Source organism: Buteo buteo, chromosome 15, assembly GCF_964188355.1.
Source record: "Buteo buteo chromosome 15, bButBut1.hap1.1, whole genome shotgun sequence".
Taxonomy (NCBI): domain Eukaryota; kingdom Metazoa; phylum Chordata; class Aves; order Accipitriformes; family Accipitridae; genus Buteo; species Buteo buteo.
This window is the reverse complement of record NC_134185.1, coordinates 30,583,033-30,600,069: the sequence shown is the minus strand read 5'-3', so window position 1 is coordinate 30,600,069 and position 17,037 is coordinate 30,583,033. Positions and strand designations below refer to the sequence as shown.

The following is a 17,037-nucleotide window of genomic DNA, read 5'->3' as shown; positions in this document are numbered from 1 at the left end:
AAATCAGCCCTTTTAGTTCCCTTCAAATGGTTGTTTGCCTACAACAACTTTCGTCTGAAGATGCGTAGTACCTATGTATCAGCTACTGTCCCTTTCTATTCAAGGATATGTGTACTAAGAATTGGAGTTCAATTAGCCTTACTTTAAAGATTGAGTGCAGAGTCAGCTAATGCTGTTTCTCAATTTGAAAAAAATGTAAAACAACTGCCATAGACAGGAAAGACAAGCTGTGCTTTTCAAGATCTGGCTTCCAACCTTCTCTAATACACAGCAGTCAGTTTGTAGCAATCTAGGAGACACATTTCTAGTACAAGCACAAAACTATCTTTTCTGTGCTGCCACTAGTTTTGCTATGAAGAACAGATAAAAAGCAATAAAGTCCTTAACATCTGTCTTCTCTGTTATAGGGTCAAATTTGATAACTTACGCTCTTTTATTTCAACATTACTGCTGTTAAAAATAAAGCTGTGTGTGATACTTCTGCCTGCCATAACAGTGAAGCGAGCTTTTGGATGAGCAGTGAGTGCTAAGCCTGCAACTCCTAATTTTTCAGCAGAAAGATATACAGTGTTGTGTTTGAGAGATGGCCAGTCAGGGATGCAAGAACTTGAAGATACCACTCAGAGCCAGTCCTCCCTTTTGGCAAACACAGGAAGCTGTTTTATGACAGTTTTCTTTAAAGTTCCTCCAGTGAAGTTCAATTAAACTGGAGACATATCTAAGATTGTTACTGATAAAATGTAGTTTTATTAAATTATAAATTCCGTAACAAAAACGAGACAGATCAAGAAAGACCTCAAAAACAAAACTACAAGGACTAGATGGCAAAGCCAGTGAAAATGCCATGAAGAGTGTATAGGTAAGAATTTGCAACAAAAGTTAACAGCATTTTTACATTTCCATTGAAGGAAGGTAAATGATTGCTCTTGTCTAGTAAAAACACATTTTAACTCCAAACTCACATCTATTTTCTCACATTAAATTAAGCATCCTGCTCACACCCAGCATCTTGCCTGCTCCCACACTGCTTTAGTGTTCTTTTCATACATCAATCCATGCAGAAAGTAGTAAGACACTTAATGCAACAGTCAGATAATGAAGACAATTCAAGTTGTACAGTAGATATACATTGGCCAAAAAGGGATCGAGTATCTCCAAAGGGAAAATGCTACAAAATAAACACAAGACATTTTCAAGAAAACTGGGTATTGCTAAGCAGCTTTCAAACCATTAACAGGACAACCCAGTTTTGTACAGTTAGAGTCTTCCAGCTGAGACATATTAAGAGACTTGAGTTAAACAGGCCAAATCTGTTTCTCCCCCTCACCCCACCCTCCCACCAAACACACTGCTAGGTTTGAGTGCAACGCCAATGTGGACAGAAAATTTACAGATACAGGACTGAGTTTTTAATCGCATGGCTCTAGATTTAAACTTCAGTGACTGTGCACTGTCCATCTGGCCTTCTAGACCTTACGCTTGTGTTGACCCCCCCGCCCCCTGCCACTGGTCTATCCGCTCCCGACTGGCTTGCGTTTGCACTCGAGTGTCTCTGCTGGACAGAGGACAGGCGTTGCTGAAGGTGGGCCGATACATCCTCGCTATCGCTGCTAGCATCCGATTCGGTCTCCTCAACAGAGGTGTCAGGGGCTGGCACCCTACCAGAAGATGATGATTCGTGGTCTTCTTCTCCCTCTCCTCTATGACTCCTTTCAGCCATACTGTCTCCATTTATTTGTAAGTGGGCAAAAGAGTTCTCTAGAGAATTGCTCGCGTCTGGTGATGGCGTTGAAGGACTCACCAGCTGACCATCCAGTGACGGCAGGGCCCTAGCAGAAATGGATGCTAGAGGCTGCACAGCTGCAGCCCCCAGCGTCGGTGTGCTGTCTGCACCATCGGCAGAGCTCTCTCTTGCCAGGTTGACAGTGTTAGCATCACAGTCCAACCTCAAGCCAGCCACTCCCTTCTTTGGTATATCTATTATGTCCCGTTTTATTTTTCTGCGGCGTCCGTGCTCATTTCTCCTATACTGAACCATATTTTCCAGATCTGCTACGTATAAAAACCCAGCGATTAGCATTTCAGTGCTCTTTTTACCCTTGGAAAAGGCATCTTCCAGCTCTCTGCTGGTACGTTCATCATACTGCCACCAACCATTTCTACCTTCATAGTACCAAGCGTATTCTCCATTGCCTCTGCTTGCCGCTTTGAGTTCTTCTGGTGACAATAAAGTTGGCTTGTCAAGAAAATCCTCTGGAATCTCCTGCCGGCAGAGTGCACATCGTTTCCCAAGCCAAGAAGCTCCCTTCACACACAGATAGCAGAAAACGTGTTTACAAGGCAGACTTACTGGATGGACACATGTTTGCAGACAGATAGCGCATTCGGGGACTGTCAGGGAAGGTGCTGCGTTAGCACACGACTCATTTGTCTTCCTGTTTGTGGGAAGCATGTTGATTGAATGATCTATTTCGCCACAGCCAGCCATCCTGCAAAGGAACAAAGATAGATTTAAATCAGTTTATTCTGTCCACTGAAACTGGCACCTTACACCACCTTTGACCTCAACATCCACAGAATGAGATGGTTACCTTAAATTAAGGTAAGTTGTCTTTTATGAAGCTCAACTCAAAGAAACTGATAGGTTAACATTCTGTTTCCTGAGCTGACACACTTAACCAAGTACTGGGAGAATTTCTTTTGCTAATCACCAATCTTTATCTGTTTAATTTTCAGCACATTATCATGCCAAGTTAGAAAACAAGCTTTGGAATTTCCTCCGTTCTTTCTCTGAAGTAGGTGTTGATTAACGAACCTCCAGTCAGCCAGCTACTTTGGAGCCTCCTCAGGAAATTTTAATAAGCTGTGGTTCTTTCCTGAAGAGGTGATCTAGCTGCAAACATTGCACTTAAAACTATCTCTCTTCACAATACTGGTGGTCATCCATTTAAGGGATTGCCTGAACAGTACCTCAGACTAGGTTTCCACAGTAGAAAATATGCCTGGCAGCAGCACCCAGCTGAAGTATTCTCCCACTCTTGTTTCTTAGTCCCCGTGCACCAAGGTATATCACCCCTCAAACTGGGCTCAGAACAACCACAGGGCCGCAGAACAAACCAGATTTGAAAACTGAGGTGGCTTTTTCAAAAGATACCCTGGATTCCTTTTTCCTAAACGTCAAGCGAACTTCCCGATATAGCTGAGTGCACCTCAAAAGGAATCACTGCAGCCCAGAAGAAGCAGCAGTATACTGGAGAAGACATACAACCGTGATTCAGTTGGTTTGTGAAGTCATTGCCTCTACCTTCTCTGGCCATATCTTATTTCTGTCATTAAAGATGATTTTGTAACAAACTCTTAAGACAGCAGGGAATGCAAAACTGTGTCACTTTGGCATTGTGTAGGATTTCAGTAGCTGAAAAATTCTAGCCTAAATATGCAAATGCTTTCTCAACTACATATTTGCCATGGCAATCTTTCAGTCTGTTTCATGGTAATTTTCCTTTTATGTTCATATTTATTAGCAATCAAAACCAAACACCAGATATCAAATGAAGGAGAAGAATGGGCTTGGGGGACACAGGCCTAAAAAGGTGCATTTTTTCATTTAAATCCCCAAGGAACTTTGAGGCTCATCTTCAGCAAAACAGCCTTTCAGTGAAACTAGTCTTTGTTGTACAAGCACCTAGGAATAGTTCATGCAAAACGATCACAGGCACATGGGACAAAAGGGACCTTTAGAGGTCATGTAGTCCAGTCTCCTGCTCCACATGGCACTGCCACCAATACTAGATAGATCAGCTGTGGCTTTGTCTAGCTGAGTTTTTTGGAAACCTGCAAAGATGGAGGTACCACAACCTCCCTGGATGGCCTGCTCTAGTGTTATACACATTCCTAGCAGAATGTGTTACCTCAAGAGAAAATGCCTAGTGCTACTGTAAAAGCCTCCACTGCTTTAAACATCTTATGAATACATGCTGGGATTAAAAAAAAAAAAAAAGATTTATGCTTCAGCATCCGTGTTTATCTTTACAATAATGTATTAAGGGCTATTTACTTAAAAATGTATTTCTGTATGCTGTTTGTTCCCTTCTATCACTATAATTTCCTCTCAAAAGACCAATGCCTCTTTAATCCTTTTTTATCAAATCATTCTTTTAAAAGCTCTACAGCTCAAATATTTTTCCCCTGAAGTAGCACATAATTGTATCCACCTATGTTTCAGTTTCATATCTGAATTTTCTTCTCTGAGATTAAAGACAAATCTGCATACCAGTTCTTAAATCAGCATGCCAGACGCAGGCACAGCATTACCTACCACCAGCTAACTGTCATTTTACTGTACAGTACACATCTGTCTGCAAGATCCATGCTAACAATGTTGTGAACAAGTTGCTTTCTGGAAGCCTCACACTTTTGAGGTTTTATTTTGCAACAGAATTCCACACCAAAACTAGGGGTTTATAACAAGACAGGGAAAGAAAAGCTATTGAGATTTCAGAATACCCACAAATACAACCCAACCAGTATCTCACAACAGAAGAGCTGAAAGAGAGATCCACATATTGATTAATTTGAGCTAGCCATGGCTGAAGTAAAGGATCTGAGTTTTCAAGTGCTCCCATAATGAGATACCACTGTGCAAAAAGACACAGCAGCAGAGATTTTTACATCCACACTACAGTTCTACAAAAGGCTGCGCCTCCCTGAATACACTTTATAAGGTTATCCTTTTCAGAGTCAAGGAAAAGATTAAAACAACCTGTAGATTACATAACTTCTATACAAGTCACGTATCATAATTAAGATTTTGGAGGGGATTAAAATGCAATGCTGGGATTAAAAATCCAATGCATTTTGACAAATCAAATTCTGATACCATGAGCTAACTTAGTAGTAAACTAAAAGCAGAGTGAAAGTTCTCACCTGCTCACTGAAAGCACAAAAATGCTAACATTTGAACTGTGCTCAAAAGGTCAACTCAATTTGAGGGTTCTCTGATTCCTTACTAGATCAAGACAATAATGCAGGATATGAAAAGAAAGGAGTAAATGCCTTATCTTGAAATTCCTCTGTGATTTTTAATGACTTGGAGGAAAATGTTATGTGTAAAATGAATACAGCTGGAGGAGTAAACACTTATCTCTAAACAAGTGCTACGCAGCACCATAAAACTCAAAAGATAAGCACAACTGCAGTTGCGTGTGCTCAGAATGCAGGACAATTACGCACTTGAAGATTCAACTAAACTGATGCTGTCTCACTTTTTAAGGGAAGATCCGAATTAATCCTTTTTTGTTTACCTTTTTAAGTATCAAATCTAGGTCATAAGAGTTTGTTTATAAGCTGGTACAAGGATGTACACGTAGATTTTTATTGAAGAGGTAGTCCTTCAGAAAGGGGGAAAAACATCCAGGACTGCTATTCTGCTACATTATGGCTGTGGAAGCACTTTCATTGCAACTTCATGGTATTAAGAACTGAACAAAACTGACCACAGAATATTTTTCCTGAAATTAAGAGTAATATTTTATAACAAGGTTTAATCAAAACAGGCTTCGTATTAGAACTGTTATCAAACAGCAAAGCTCTGTTTTTTGGAGGGTTGGGTTCCTTTAAGTCACTTCTGGCAACAGGGAAAATTCCATTATTGAATAGTGAGACTAAAAATTAATCAAACTCAGGGAGAAGATCTAAAAATAATTTTATTTCAAGTATTTAGATCCTCAGTTCAGGTATAAATAAGTGAACAACAAGCATGTGAACACTGCATTTTAACATAAATACAGCCTAAAGCCAACTGACAAGGAGCTAGTCCACAATCTTGCCAGATCCCACCTATTATCCTTTTGTGGTTTTTTTTGGTTTTTTTGGGGTTTTTTTTTGTTGTTTTTTTAAAAAAATTTTTAATATTAAAACATGTATTTAATTTGTAAACTTAGGGTGCACAGCCTAGAGCACCCTTCATCAACACACACAGTATGGAAGAGGTGATGTATAAAAACTTCATGAAAAGACCCTGGGCCTTCTAGGACTCTCCTGGACGAAAAAGTAAATTCCCACAAAACCACCTCAAAAATGTGTAATTTTTCAAACTCCAGGTCAAATTCTAACTGCAACTAAGCAGGCTGTCAAGGAGCTGACACATGTAAGTCCATTAGCAAAACAACAGCTTACTTTTTCTGAATAATTTCTACTGAAGCATGCCACAAGACTAAAATGTCCTCTCTTCAGATGTCTCCAGCTAGGATGGCAGGTCTTCTTTCCCAAGGCTGGCTCATTCCTTACTTGTCCTGCCCAATGGTACACTACAGTGTTTCAGTTTCTCTGCGAACTAATGGAAAGCAAACAACATCACCATTACAACGCTGTACAGAGGCAGGAACGAGGAATATACAATGCCATGGTCCCACTACAGAAAAGAAATTACTAGGCTTTCATTTACCTGATGCAGGCCAATTTCAATAAAAATATCATCAGATTTCTGTTTTATTTCTTGCAATAAGCCATTTTGGCCCACAGTTTTGATGTCAATTATTTTGATGTCTGACTTCAGCAAATTATCTTTTTCTAAAGTATTATAAGAGGCAATTATCTTTAACTGTAGTAAGTTAATGGCTCATTTCCATAACGTGACCATGCACACAAAAGGAGAAAAAAGACCAAAGTTAGGAGCATGTTACATTTATGCAAATGTAACCTCTAATAAATGGCTCCTTATATTCAGAAAATTTAAAACGTCACAATGCCTTCCTAAACCTGTTTATAAAACTATCCGTATCATATCATTCCAAAGCACTATCTAGGCTTGTATCTTGTCTCTTAACAGGGGCTAGTATCAGATGCTTGAGGAGAAAACAGTGCATGCCCTAAGTCCTCTCCATATTTCAAACAGTCTGTAGCCCAGAGCCTTGCGTCCTTGTCGTCTTTTTCAGAGATCACATGCATTCTTTTCATGAATGAACCTCAGAACCGTTCAGCACCTTTTTCTTTATAAATCTACATATGTATGTCCTCATACTAGCTTATAAACAAAGTCTACGACCCAAGTTTGATACTTCACAAGGTAAACAAAAGAAGGATTAATTAGGACCTTCCTTTATTTCTTTATGAAGTGCTGAAGGGCTCAGAGGTTCATTCAAGGAGAATGAACGCATGCAAACTCTGAAAAAGAGGACAAGGATGCAACTCAGCCTCCACACCTCTGAGGAAATACACCCCTCTCCAGGCTAGCAGGTAACGTCAGTCACAATACATTTTGCGTATGTCACCAACCAGAATCTGAGCTAAGTAGTTTCACAAATACATAATAATCACTGGAAACCAGCAAGTGTCTAACAACTAAATAACTCTACAGCAGTGGAGTAGGAATCTGCAAACTCAGAGAGGGTAGGGGGACCACCAAGACTGTACTGTCGCATTCTCTCACCCTAAACAGGGAGGTCTTGACCTACAAGAGCCAACCCTAGTTACAGAAAGTACTTGGGAATCCTCTGTAAAAAGACTGATGAGCCACAGAGTTTGTATCTTCCTTCTTGGGCTGTAGCTTTCAAGATGATTCTTAAGCATTTTGAACTACAACTTCCAGTTGCTGCAAAACGTTACACATAGGAATGGTACGTAGCAGACCCGAGAATGTCACATCTTGTATTTCAATTTGCTCAAGGAAAGAATCATTTCACTATAAATACAGTGCAGATCAGACATGTAAGAGTCGAGCAAAGTCAAGGAGTGATAAGTCCCTGAGAGAACATGAAGCATTTAGTGTTATAGTACATAGTAATATAGTATTCTGTGCTATCGTCCTTCATCAAATGATCGAACTTTTATCATTAGTAACATCAGAGTGAAATGTTCAGATGACTTCAGTATAAGACACATTACTCAACTCTGTTATTTTCTTTATAGCTGAGCTCTGTGTAACATTCCGTGCAGCTATTTTTAGAAGGAGCTCCTAAGGAAAAATGCAAAAATTAACAAGCCTATCCACACCTTTTCTGCCCTCATCATTCTAGCAGCTTTCCCTTTCTTCACATATCAATCTGAAACCAAGAGCTGCAATCGCATTAAAATTTTGGCTCTACTAATCCACTCAGACAAGATACTACTATGTTTGCTATGATCAAAGAGACAGTTGCAACGAGCTTGGTGCTGTGGGTGTGGTGTTCAGTCCTTCATCTTAGGAGTTGGCTTTCTGTTACTTCTGCAGGTAGCACATCATCAAACCAAATGCTATGTGGAGATGGGAGAAGAACGTTGGGTCAGTTCTTGCAGATTTCTTAGGAAATAAAAATGTATGCATGTATTCAAGGTATGTAATTATACCTAGAAGAATCCAATTAGGACATAATTATAGGATTAAAGTAAGGCAACTTTCTAATTGCTGCATAGCTCTTAAAAAGAGCTAGTTCACAAACCGATTCAAGTAACCTCTGCATTTCATGACTTCGTTATTTATTTAATAAGGCAGTCTTGAAAATTTTACTAAACAGGATAAGACACTTGTGGTTACACACACACCCCCTTTCCTGGACAGTGACTCCTCCTTTAAAGTCAAGTGGGTAAGAGCTGTGTTCTATACTCAGCAATTAATTTTCTATGCTAGAAAAGCATGTAGTATGAGAAGTTACACTATCTGAAGCGACCTGCAAGTATCCCTTCCTTCTGCATGCTCATTAAATCCATAGATCCTATCACACACCGATTTTGAAACTTCCATTCAAGATCCAACACATGAAGGACAATCCCAGTGATGAGGAGCAAGAATTTAAATTGGGCAACATCCCTTCCCAAACTGAGGCCCAGCGAGCATTTTAAATGCTCTCTTTGTCCCCTTGAAAGTCTCTCAGGATGCTTGCTGGGAGAAGTCACATCTGCTTCTTCCACGCAACTTTAAGGTGTTGAAGTGGTGGAATTCCTACCAGATTGATCTCCTAAAAATGATGTCAGGTTCTCCTTAAGGAAAAATTTCAAGCTTTCACTAGACCAAGACAGAATGAAATAATTTCTTGTTAGCTCAGTCAGCTGTGCCCACTGGATTCCCAGTAAACTATGGGACCCAACGCAATTTTTTTCCACTTTTCTCTTTCTTTGGAAAAAACAGCAACAATAAAAAAAATCCCAGAAACTCACATATTTAAGAAGCCAGCTCCTAAATGTCAAAGAAGTGTTACCTCCAGTCTTAAGAAGGGTCTTCTGTAAGTAAAAGCTTAGCTTTTTCAAAATGAACAAGCATAAACCATTGGTACATTCAACTACCACCAGCTGCTAACCAAACCAGCCAAAGACTGTTATTTGAGTCCTACTTCAAGTGACAGATGATCTCACAAATTCTGCAACTCTGTACAGATTACTCTGAAGTAGATATCACAAAATCATCATTCCCCGCCCCCCCAGGCTGAAAACCCAACAGCTACAGCACTACTTCAAAAGAGTAAATGCTCTTCTGTAATTACTCTGATTTTTCCATCAAGCTCCCTAACTTGTAACTCAGTTATGGAGGGAGGCAGGAGGGGAAAAAGAACCCCGGATTTCCACCCTTCCCTAAAAGTTGCCATAAGCCAAACGCTGTGGGAAGAAAGAAGGAAGGTGGCTGTTTTTTTAAATGGAAAAAAAATCACTCTCCTGTCTGAAGGTCTGCTACTGTCACTATAGTATCAGGCCAAGGTACTGAGCCTATCAAGTATTTTTTTAAACTGTCCCTGGGCACTGGAGAGCGCAACAGAGACATAACCTCGCTGTTTCGTGTTCTTACCTACTTTTCTGTATCTGTTTCTTAAACTTGGAATATCTTTAGGAATTGCTGATTGTGATAAGGCTTCAAGTTGCCTGTGATTTCTTATCCTTTGCTATTACACTCTAATAAAAAAACAACCCTTATGTGTGCATTTGGAACTGAATCACAGAAGAATAGTCAAATGCGGAACAGTCAACCATTTTGGTATTGAACTGCTACGTATTTCTTCAAAATTAGGTTCTTCTCCTATGCTACAATTGGACCACTGAATTTGAATTTTGAGCATATATCCTATTTCAATTTATTTAACAGAGCAAATGTTAAGATTATCACTCAAATAGAATGACACTGTGTGGAAAACAAAGCACAAACTGGTTCATCTGAAGTTATCGATGCTTCAGAAACAGAAAGGAAGTACAGGAACATCTCTTCATATATATAGACTTGATTAACATGCACAGAAGAGAGGGGGAAAAAAAAACCCAAACAAAAATCAATTTTGACAAAAAGACATTTCCCCCACCAATTCCAGGAGTCCACCATTCAATAGCCTTTAAAAATACTGGAGTTCCAGCTCTCTAAATAAACGACAATTCAATTACATCTAAATTGATGCAGTATATTTTGAAGGAAACAAGAACAAGAGAACTTTTTCTTTCGCTCAGTACAGATTCTGCATTACAGCAATTTAAACAATTGGTACTTTGATTCACTCGGAAAGAAACCACAGTATTAACCACACCAGACTACAAAGCAAGTTCTTGCAAACATTCAATATTTAAGATTTACTCAAAATGACCAAATCAATATTCAGATTTCACCGTGTCTTCAATACCATTACAAACTGTAATTTTTGGTAGCGCATTTTCAGAGACACCTGAGGAACTATTTTTAAGTAGCCCACTGTCCAGAGGCAGCAGCTAACGAAGTAGCGGGACCGTTTTTTCAGCATTGCAAATCCGACAAAAGCAAAGCGTTTTAAAGCTCTGCTCCCTACTCCTCCTTGTAATTATTCAACGTCTACTTGCCTGCCGCACCACCGGGTAACAGAACCTACAGGATTTCCAGTTCACATCACGAACGAGTTACACTAAGATTTAAAACCTGACACTTTTATTTGGTTTTAACTATTTCACCGGTCCATTTTTGTATGGAAAAACTCGTACCGCCTGCATATTCTGCAACAGTTTTTCGTTGGTGGCAGCATACGCTGCACCAAAAGCCGGACCATCTTGTCACGTCCCGCTCTAAGCCTCTGAAGGGACGCAACCCAGACCCTCGGGCCGAGACCACCGAGCGCCAAGAAACCGCAGCCCTCCCATGAAAGACCCACCGGCTCCTTCCTTCCACGGGCTTCGTGACGGGGCTCCCACCACTCCGTGGACGGCCGCCCACGGCCGTGGCGTTCGGAGGGGCCGACGGACCACACGCGGGGCCGAATGCCTCCGGTCAGCGGATCCCGCCACGCGTGACGCCGCCACGGCTAATGCTCCTGACCTATTTTACTACCGAAAAGAACGAAACCCGGGCACGGGGAGGGGGGGGGGGCGGCCCAGCACCCCGCTTCGCTCCCCGCCGGGCGGCCAGAGGGCCCGGCCGGGCACACGGGACCGGCGGGAGGGACCGCTCCCGCCCCGCGCCCGTCACGTGACCCCGCCGGCGGGGCGGGGGACGCGCTCCTTCCCCCCACCCCCCCCCTCCGCCAAAACAATGCCGGGGCGGCCGCCCCTCCGCGGCGGGCCCACACCCACACCGATACCGATACCCACACACACCCCGACACCCGCACGCACACCGACACCGCGCCGCTCGCCGGCCCTTTTGTTCGGGGTGCTCGCCCGCGCGGCCAGGCCTCGGCGCCCGCTCACCGCTGAGGGGAGTGTGTGGGGGGGGGTTGGAGCGACCGTTGGCGGCGGCGGCCTCCCGCTCCCGCCACCTCCTCCTCCGCCTCCTCCTCCTCCTCCTCCTCCTCCCGCGGCGGCGCCAGGGACCGGCTGGGCCAGGCACTCACCCGCCGGGCCGGCCGGCTCAGCCCGCCGCCGTCACCTGCCGCCTCTTCCTCTTCCTCTTCCTCTTCCTCCTCCTCCTCCTCCTCCTCCTCCGGCCCCGCCGCCGGGACAGCGGGACGCGCCGACGTCACGCGCGGGACCGGGGGCGGGGGAGAGAACGCGCCATTGTGACGCCGCCGAGGGGGAGGGGCGCGCGCGTGACGCCATGACGTGACGCCGCCTCTGTCGCGTCCCGTCACGTCCCCGCGGCGGCGTTATGGCGGCCGGGCCTGCGAGGCCTGCGCCGGTCTGGCCGCTCCCGGGCTGACGGGGAGGCGGCGGCGGCGGCGGCTGCCCCCTCTTCGGGGGTCCTGCGTGGTGCGGGGGGGGACACACGACACCTTCACCTGCCCCTTCGCCATCTTGCGTTGCTTGCCGTTGTCGGAAGCTGTCGGCAGGCCTGCTGTCTTAATTCCTGGATAAAGCAGGGTGGGAAGCAGTAACCCACGCGTCCTTCGAGCTGGAACCGCTGCGGCCGTGTCCCCAGCTACTGGTTGCACGCAAACGGAAACGTTGAAACGTTTCGGGGTGCCTGCGGGTGTGCGCTGGGTCACCCCGGGCCTGCGGCGGTGGTGGCCACTCGTGATCTTTTAAGGCCCAGAAATCACGAGCGGCTGAGGACGCGAAAGATAAGGATGCTAAATTCCAACTGTAATCGGGAATACTGAAACAAATGTGTCTGGTTAAACCACGGAGTTTTTCTCAAAGTCTGGAAAGAGCCTACCTGTAATTAGCACTGGTTTTAACAAACGTGGCACGATTGTATCCAAGGACAGACACTTACGTGGCAACCCGTACTGCTCTTTAAAGAGGTCTGTGTGAGGCTGAGTCAAAGAACAGAGACCAGAGAAAAGGAAAGGTCCCTCGCAGGCAGCGTGCGTTCATCAACAATAGGTTTAATCCTTTGCTGAACCAGACCTTGATCCCGTGGAAGCTATTGAGGCCAAATTCCTGTCGGTTTCCATTACAATCCGACCTAAAAAAGGAAAGCAGGCCTGGGCTCTTAAGATATCTAAAGAGTTCAGGCAAAGCTACTCTCAATGCACGCAGTTCCATAAGAGAAGCAGCACCTTGGAAAAGTGTACTTAGTAAAAAAGAAGCCCATGGCTGTGTTTGGATAGGTTTGTGACTGTTCACTGCAGCTGCAGGTCTACTGAGAAAATGCGCTAGTGAATGCAAGATTTTATTTTACACTCCATGAGTTGTGGAACAGGCATGGCAGTTAAAGGTAATATCAGATAGTGCCAAAGCTTTTAACCAAAACATTAAATGCATTGCACCTTACTGGACTAAAGAAATAAGGGGCGCACAGGTATCTAGTTGAACAGATTGGAATAAGGAGATCAGAAATTATCTGCTTAAGTTCTAGTAAGATTATACCTTCTAAAATGTCACCTACACTATTATCAATCCTTATTACCACATCTCATTTCGGTCAGAATGGGTATTATTTACGTATCTTTTTTTGTGTTTCTGGTTTTGGCACAAACACATCCCATCTATTCCAGTGATGGCTTCCTTTATGCCTGTTAGTTTATGCCTGTTAGTATTGAAACCACCTCATTTGTATCTTTTCTACCTCTGCTTGCTTCACAGTTCTGTTCTCTCTTAGGCGTCTCCTTGTTTGTTTTTACTGTTGTCTACCATGTCATCAATCTGTAATTTATGTCTGATGCTTGCCACTAAATTATTAATGAATACAGTGGATTGGAAAGTAAAGACTCACTAGACCAATCCTTAAAAGACACCAGTTCCCCTGTTAAGTGTCTGCAGTCCTGCCATTAATATTTTGCTGATGCTTTCACAATGGAGAACTATTAATCCATATTTCAGTGTTTCTGTTTATAAAGCATTTTCTTCTGTTTCTTCTAATTTATGTGATACTATATAAGCCTTGGCAGATATGCCGATGTCATATTCAGCAGGAGCTCAATCCATGCTGCACTCGGCACAGTTAAGGGGAGAGGGGAGAAAACTAGCTTCCCTCTGCTGTGGTTTTGAGTCAGTTTATATCAAAGCAGTTCAGGGAGTTAGTGTGGAGACCCTCAGAATTGCTGCAAGTTACGCTAGCAGTAAAGCAGTGGATGACACGTGGTATCATGCCCCCCCTTTCCACGCTCCTGCACCTTCAACAAACCCGTGGTACCAAACAAAGAAAGTTTAAAGTCGGCCGTGTGCCCCTCAAGTGGAAGTGTACCCTTGGCCCTTGCATCCCGGCAGCCAGAGGAGGGGCTGAGGGTTGAGTTCCAAAGTGTAAATATACTAAACACAAATCCTTATTTTATTTCAGTGCCGCATTTGTTCCGTGAACCCCTGTTGCTTATCACTCACTGCATTCCTTTCCTCTAAGCTGTTGTAGAACATGGGATCCCCATCTTTCTTACACTACCATTCTCATTACAGTGATAAATTTTTGACCGTCATTGAAGACTAAGATACACAAATTTTCCAGAATTATTTCTTTTTTCAAATGTTGTATATAGTTTTTACAGTCCATGACACAAGCTTGTCCCTTGTGCTACAAGTGTTTTAAGCATGCTAACAGTGCAGGGGGGCCTGGCAGCCAGCTCGGCTAGCCAGGGACTCCTCTGGCAGTGTGCAGCCGACATCACGCTGCCTCCCTCGTTCTTTGGCCCTGGCGCCCGGCAGTCCGGGCAAAGAGTGTAAGAGCAGTGCCCAAAACGGTGTCAGTGAGACAAAATGACATTCACTTCAACTCCCTTGAAATGCAGTCACCATTGTTTCAGTGATGTACAAAAGGTAGGTTGATCGACGGGAGTCCAAAGCCTAGTCTTGGGTTTGCAAGTGGGTTTTCGTTTTGAGTAGCTGGAAACCGTTGCGGTCCGTGTCTATCTCAGCAGTATACGCTTACAGTCCTGCTGTGCTGTAGCTAAACTGATTTCTAGTCACTATTTGTAGATGCAGAACAAAGTGTTAAGGCCTGAACTGGTGTCTGAAAATCCAACTACTGTACCTCATATAATTTCTGTATTTTGCTTACATAAACCAGATATGTAGCAACCTCTGCCAAGTAAATTACTTAACAGTTTTGGAAGGATTGTGTTGGTTAGTCATGAGAACAATCCCATTTTGCTTTAAAAACAGAAAGTTGAATGATGCTGAGGAGGAAAAGTGGGAGAAGAGGAGCTGAGTCTCTGTCTCGGTTCTTTCAGTCTGTTACTTTCACTGGATATGTACCCATTCTGTCTGTGAACTCCCAAGGAGAGATCCTGATTGTTTTGCTTTCATTTAGTGGCAGTAAAAAATTCCACAGAGCATACAAAACAAATTTATTTTATTGCCCCAGTTGGCAGGCAAGGTAAAATTTTCTTCTGCCAGTAAGTAAACATTGACTTTTTCCATTATCCCAGCTGTCAGAATCATATCACAGTGTATGTTGCTGTTGAATTGAAGTCATCCATATGGTGATGCAGACAAGCAGAAAAAAACCACTACAAAACAGTTACTGCCTTACAATGCAGTTTGTTTAAATGTTTTAGTTTTCCAGGCAGAAAGCTTCCAGTATTAAAGCCTTCTTTTCCCAGTAGCAAATCTTGTGCTTTAGTCTCAAGACCACTAGAATTTCTTTCTCTTTGACTTCCTCCCCATCAACAGGGAATATTAACCTTGTATTTAAAAAAAAGATTCTTTGTGATCTTCAAAATCATTACATTTACAAAAATTACAAGGTTAGATTTTGGATTTCTTTTAAATTTGGCCCTGACTTTTACATCTGTAAGACTTACAATAACTCGTAACTACATATAAAACGTAGGTCTGTAGCTATAAGGCAGACTTTATTTTAACTTTATTGAAGCTGAAATTCTTGTACAATCATACGCTTCAGAAATGAAATCTTGAAAACTAGCTGAAGTCACAAGATTCCTGATAGATGGAAAAAACTTAATCGCAGAGGGGGTAGCATGCTCGTGACTGCATTTTATGTTAGTGGAAGGAAAGCAAAATATCAAAACTATGTTGTTGTCATCTTCATCTTTCATTTAAAGAGTAATGAATTAGAAATTGCAATTTCCTTTTGTATCACTAGATGGTATATGGTAACTGTAGGGAAGCTGAGCTCTAAAAAAAAATTTTTGATAGAGCGTAGGTACCGCTGACTCTCCTGATCCAGCTATTGCATGGGCCAGACTCCTGGTTTACAGAGGAAATGCATGCAAAGCCATTCCTGACAACTAAAACTGCTCGTTGTTGTACCAAAACCCTGGTCCTATTGCAGTCAGTGGCAAAACTTGCTGAGTGGTTCTGTGCTCGTGTTTTCTGGGAAACTGCATGCTAGTTAGGCCTCTAACTCAGGGTTATATTTAAAAAAGAGGAACTCTGTATTGAAATGCTTGAAAACATTGGAAAGTTAGCAAAGTCTTCAAACCGCGTGTGTCAGACCCTCTGAGCTACCGGCTGTGAGCTCTCGGTAGGCGTAAAAGTCCTTACAGAGACAGAACAAATGGAAATTTAGGCTTGTAATTTTAGTTAGTCCTATATGAAGTACCATATAGTTGCCATCCAAGCAGCTACTTTTACACTAGAGGGCATATTATTATTTTTGCGGGTAATATTTTTGAATGCTACAATAGCACAGTCAGAACAGCATCTCCCATAGCAATTATAAAAGGGGAAAAAAAAGCAATAGATAAAATAGGAAAAAAAGTAAGAAAATAATAGAACAAACAAGCAAAGCACAGCCAAATCAAACTCCATAAAAGTGTTTTTTCCCAGAAATTATAAAAAGATCAATGTGAATTTTAGCATCTGAGAAAAATTCTCTTGCTGAATCCATTAAAAGGCTGACATGACTCAAGAAAGCTTCCTCACCTCAGCTCATGTTGGGACCTGGTAACACTGCAACCTTAGGACATAAAAGCCTTCTAACAGATAAGATACCAGCTAACAAGCACTCCAGTATTTTGATTAACAAGCGAGGTGGTTTTGTTATGATTTTATAAAAGAACCAAGAGCATTTTATGCTCTTCCATTTGGGTAAAAAGTTCAACAACTTAAATGGAGCTATTTCCACTTTCCAGTTATGACAATGACCTTTTAGTTTGAAAATTTTCAATTAAAAATTAAAACTTATCTGGATGACTCTGTCCTCTAGGCTTTATTTGTGTGAAAAGGGTCACATGAGCAAGATTTATGGACACAATCTTATTTCTCCTGTTCCATATAGGAGCCAAAATTTTCTTAGTGCTTTTTAGCAAAAAAAAAAAAAAAAAAGGCATCCAGTTTTCAGAGGCT

General features: G+C 42.5%; 1 protein-coding gene across 5 annotated transcripts; it reads right to left on the bottom strand.

Annotated features, from left to right (window-relative positions):
• Window positions 1-724: 724 nt before the first annotated feature.
• Window positions 725-11,882, bottom strand: RNF146 (ring finger protein 146). 5 transcript variants are annotated; one of them, XM_075046902.1, is made up of 3 exons: window positions 11,748-11,811; window positions 6,178-6,334; window positions 725-2,489 (listed from the first exon to the last, which is right to left on the bottom strand). In XM_075046902.1, exon 3 carries the CDS (start codon window positions 2,486-2,488, stop codon window positions 1,430-1,432), a length of 1,059 nt encoding a protein of 352 aa, XP_074903003.1. In that variant the 5' UTR covers window position 2,489; window positions 6,178-6,334; window positions 11,748-11,811; the 3' UTR covers window positions 725-1,429. The 5 variants fall into 5 exon arrangements, with proteins under 5 accessions (XP_074903003.1, XP_074903004.1, XP_074903002.1 ...); XM_075046903.1 differs by lacking the exon at window positions 11,748-11,811 and adding an exon at window positions 11,070-11,304; XM_075046901.1 differs by lacking the exon at window positions 6,178-6,334 and having other exon boundaries at window positions 11,748-11,882.
• Window positions 11,883-17,037: the final 5,155 nt, after the last annotated feature.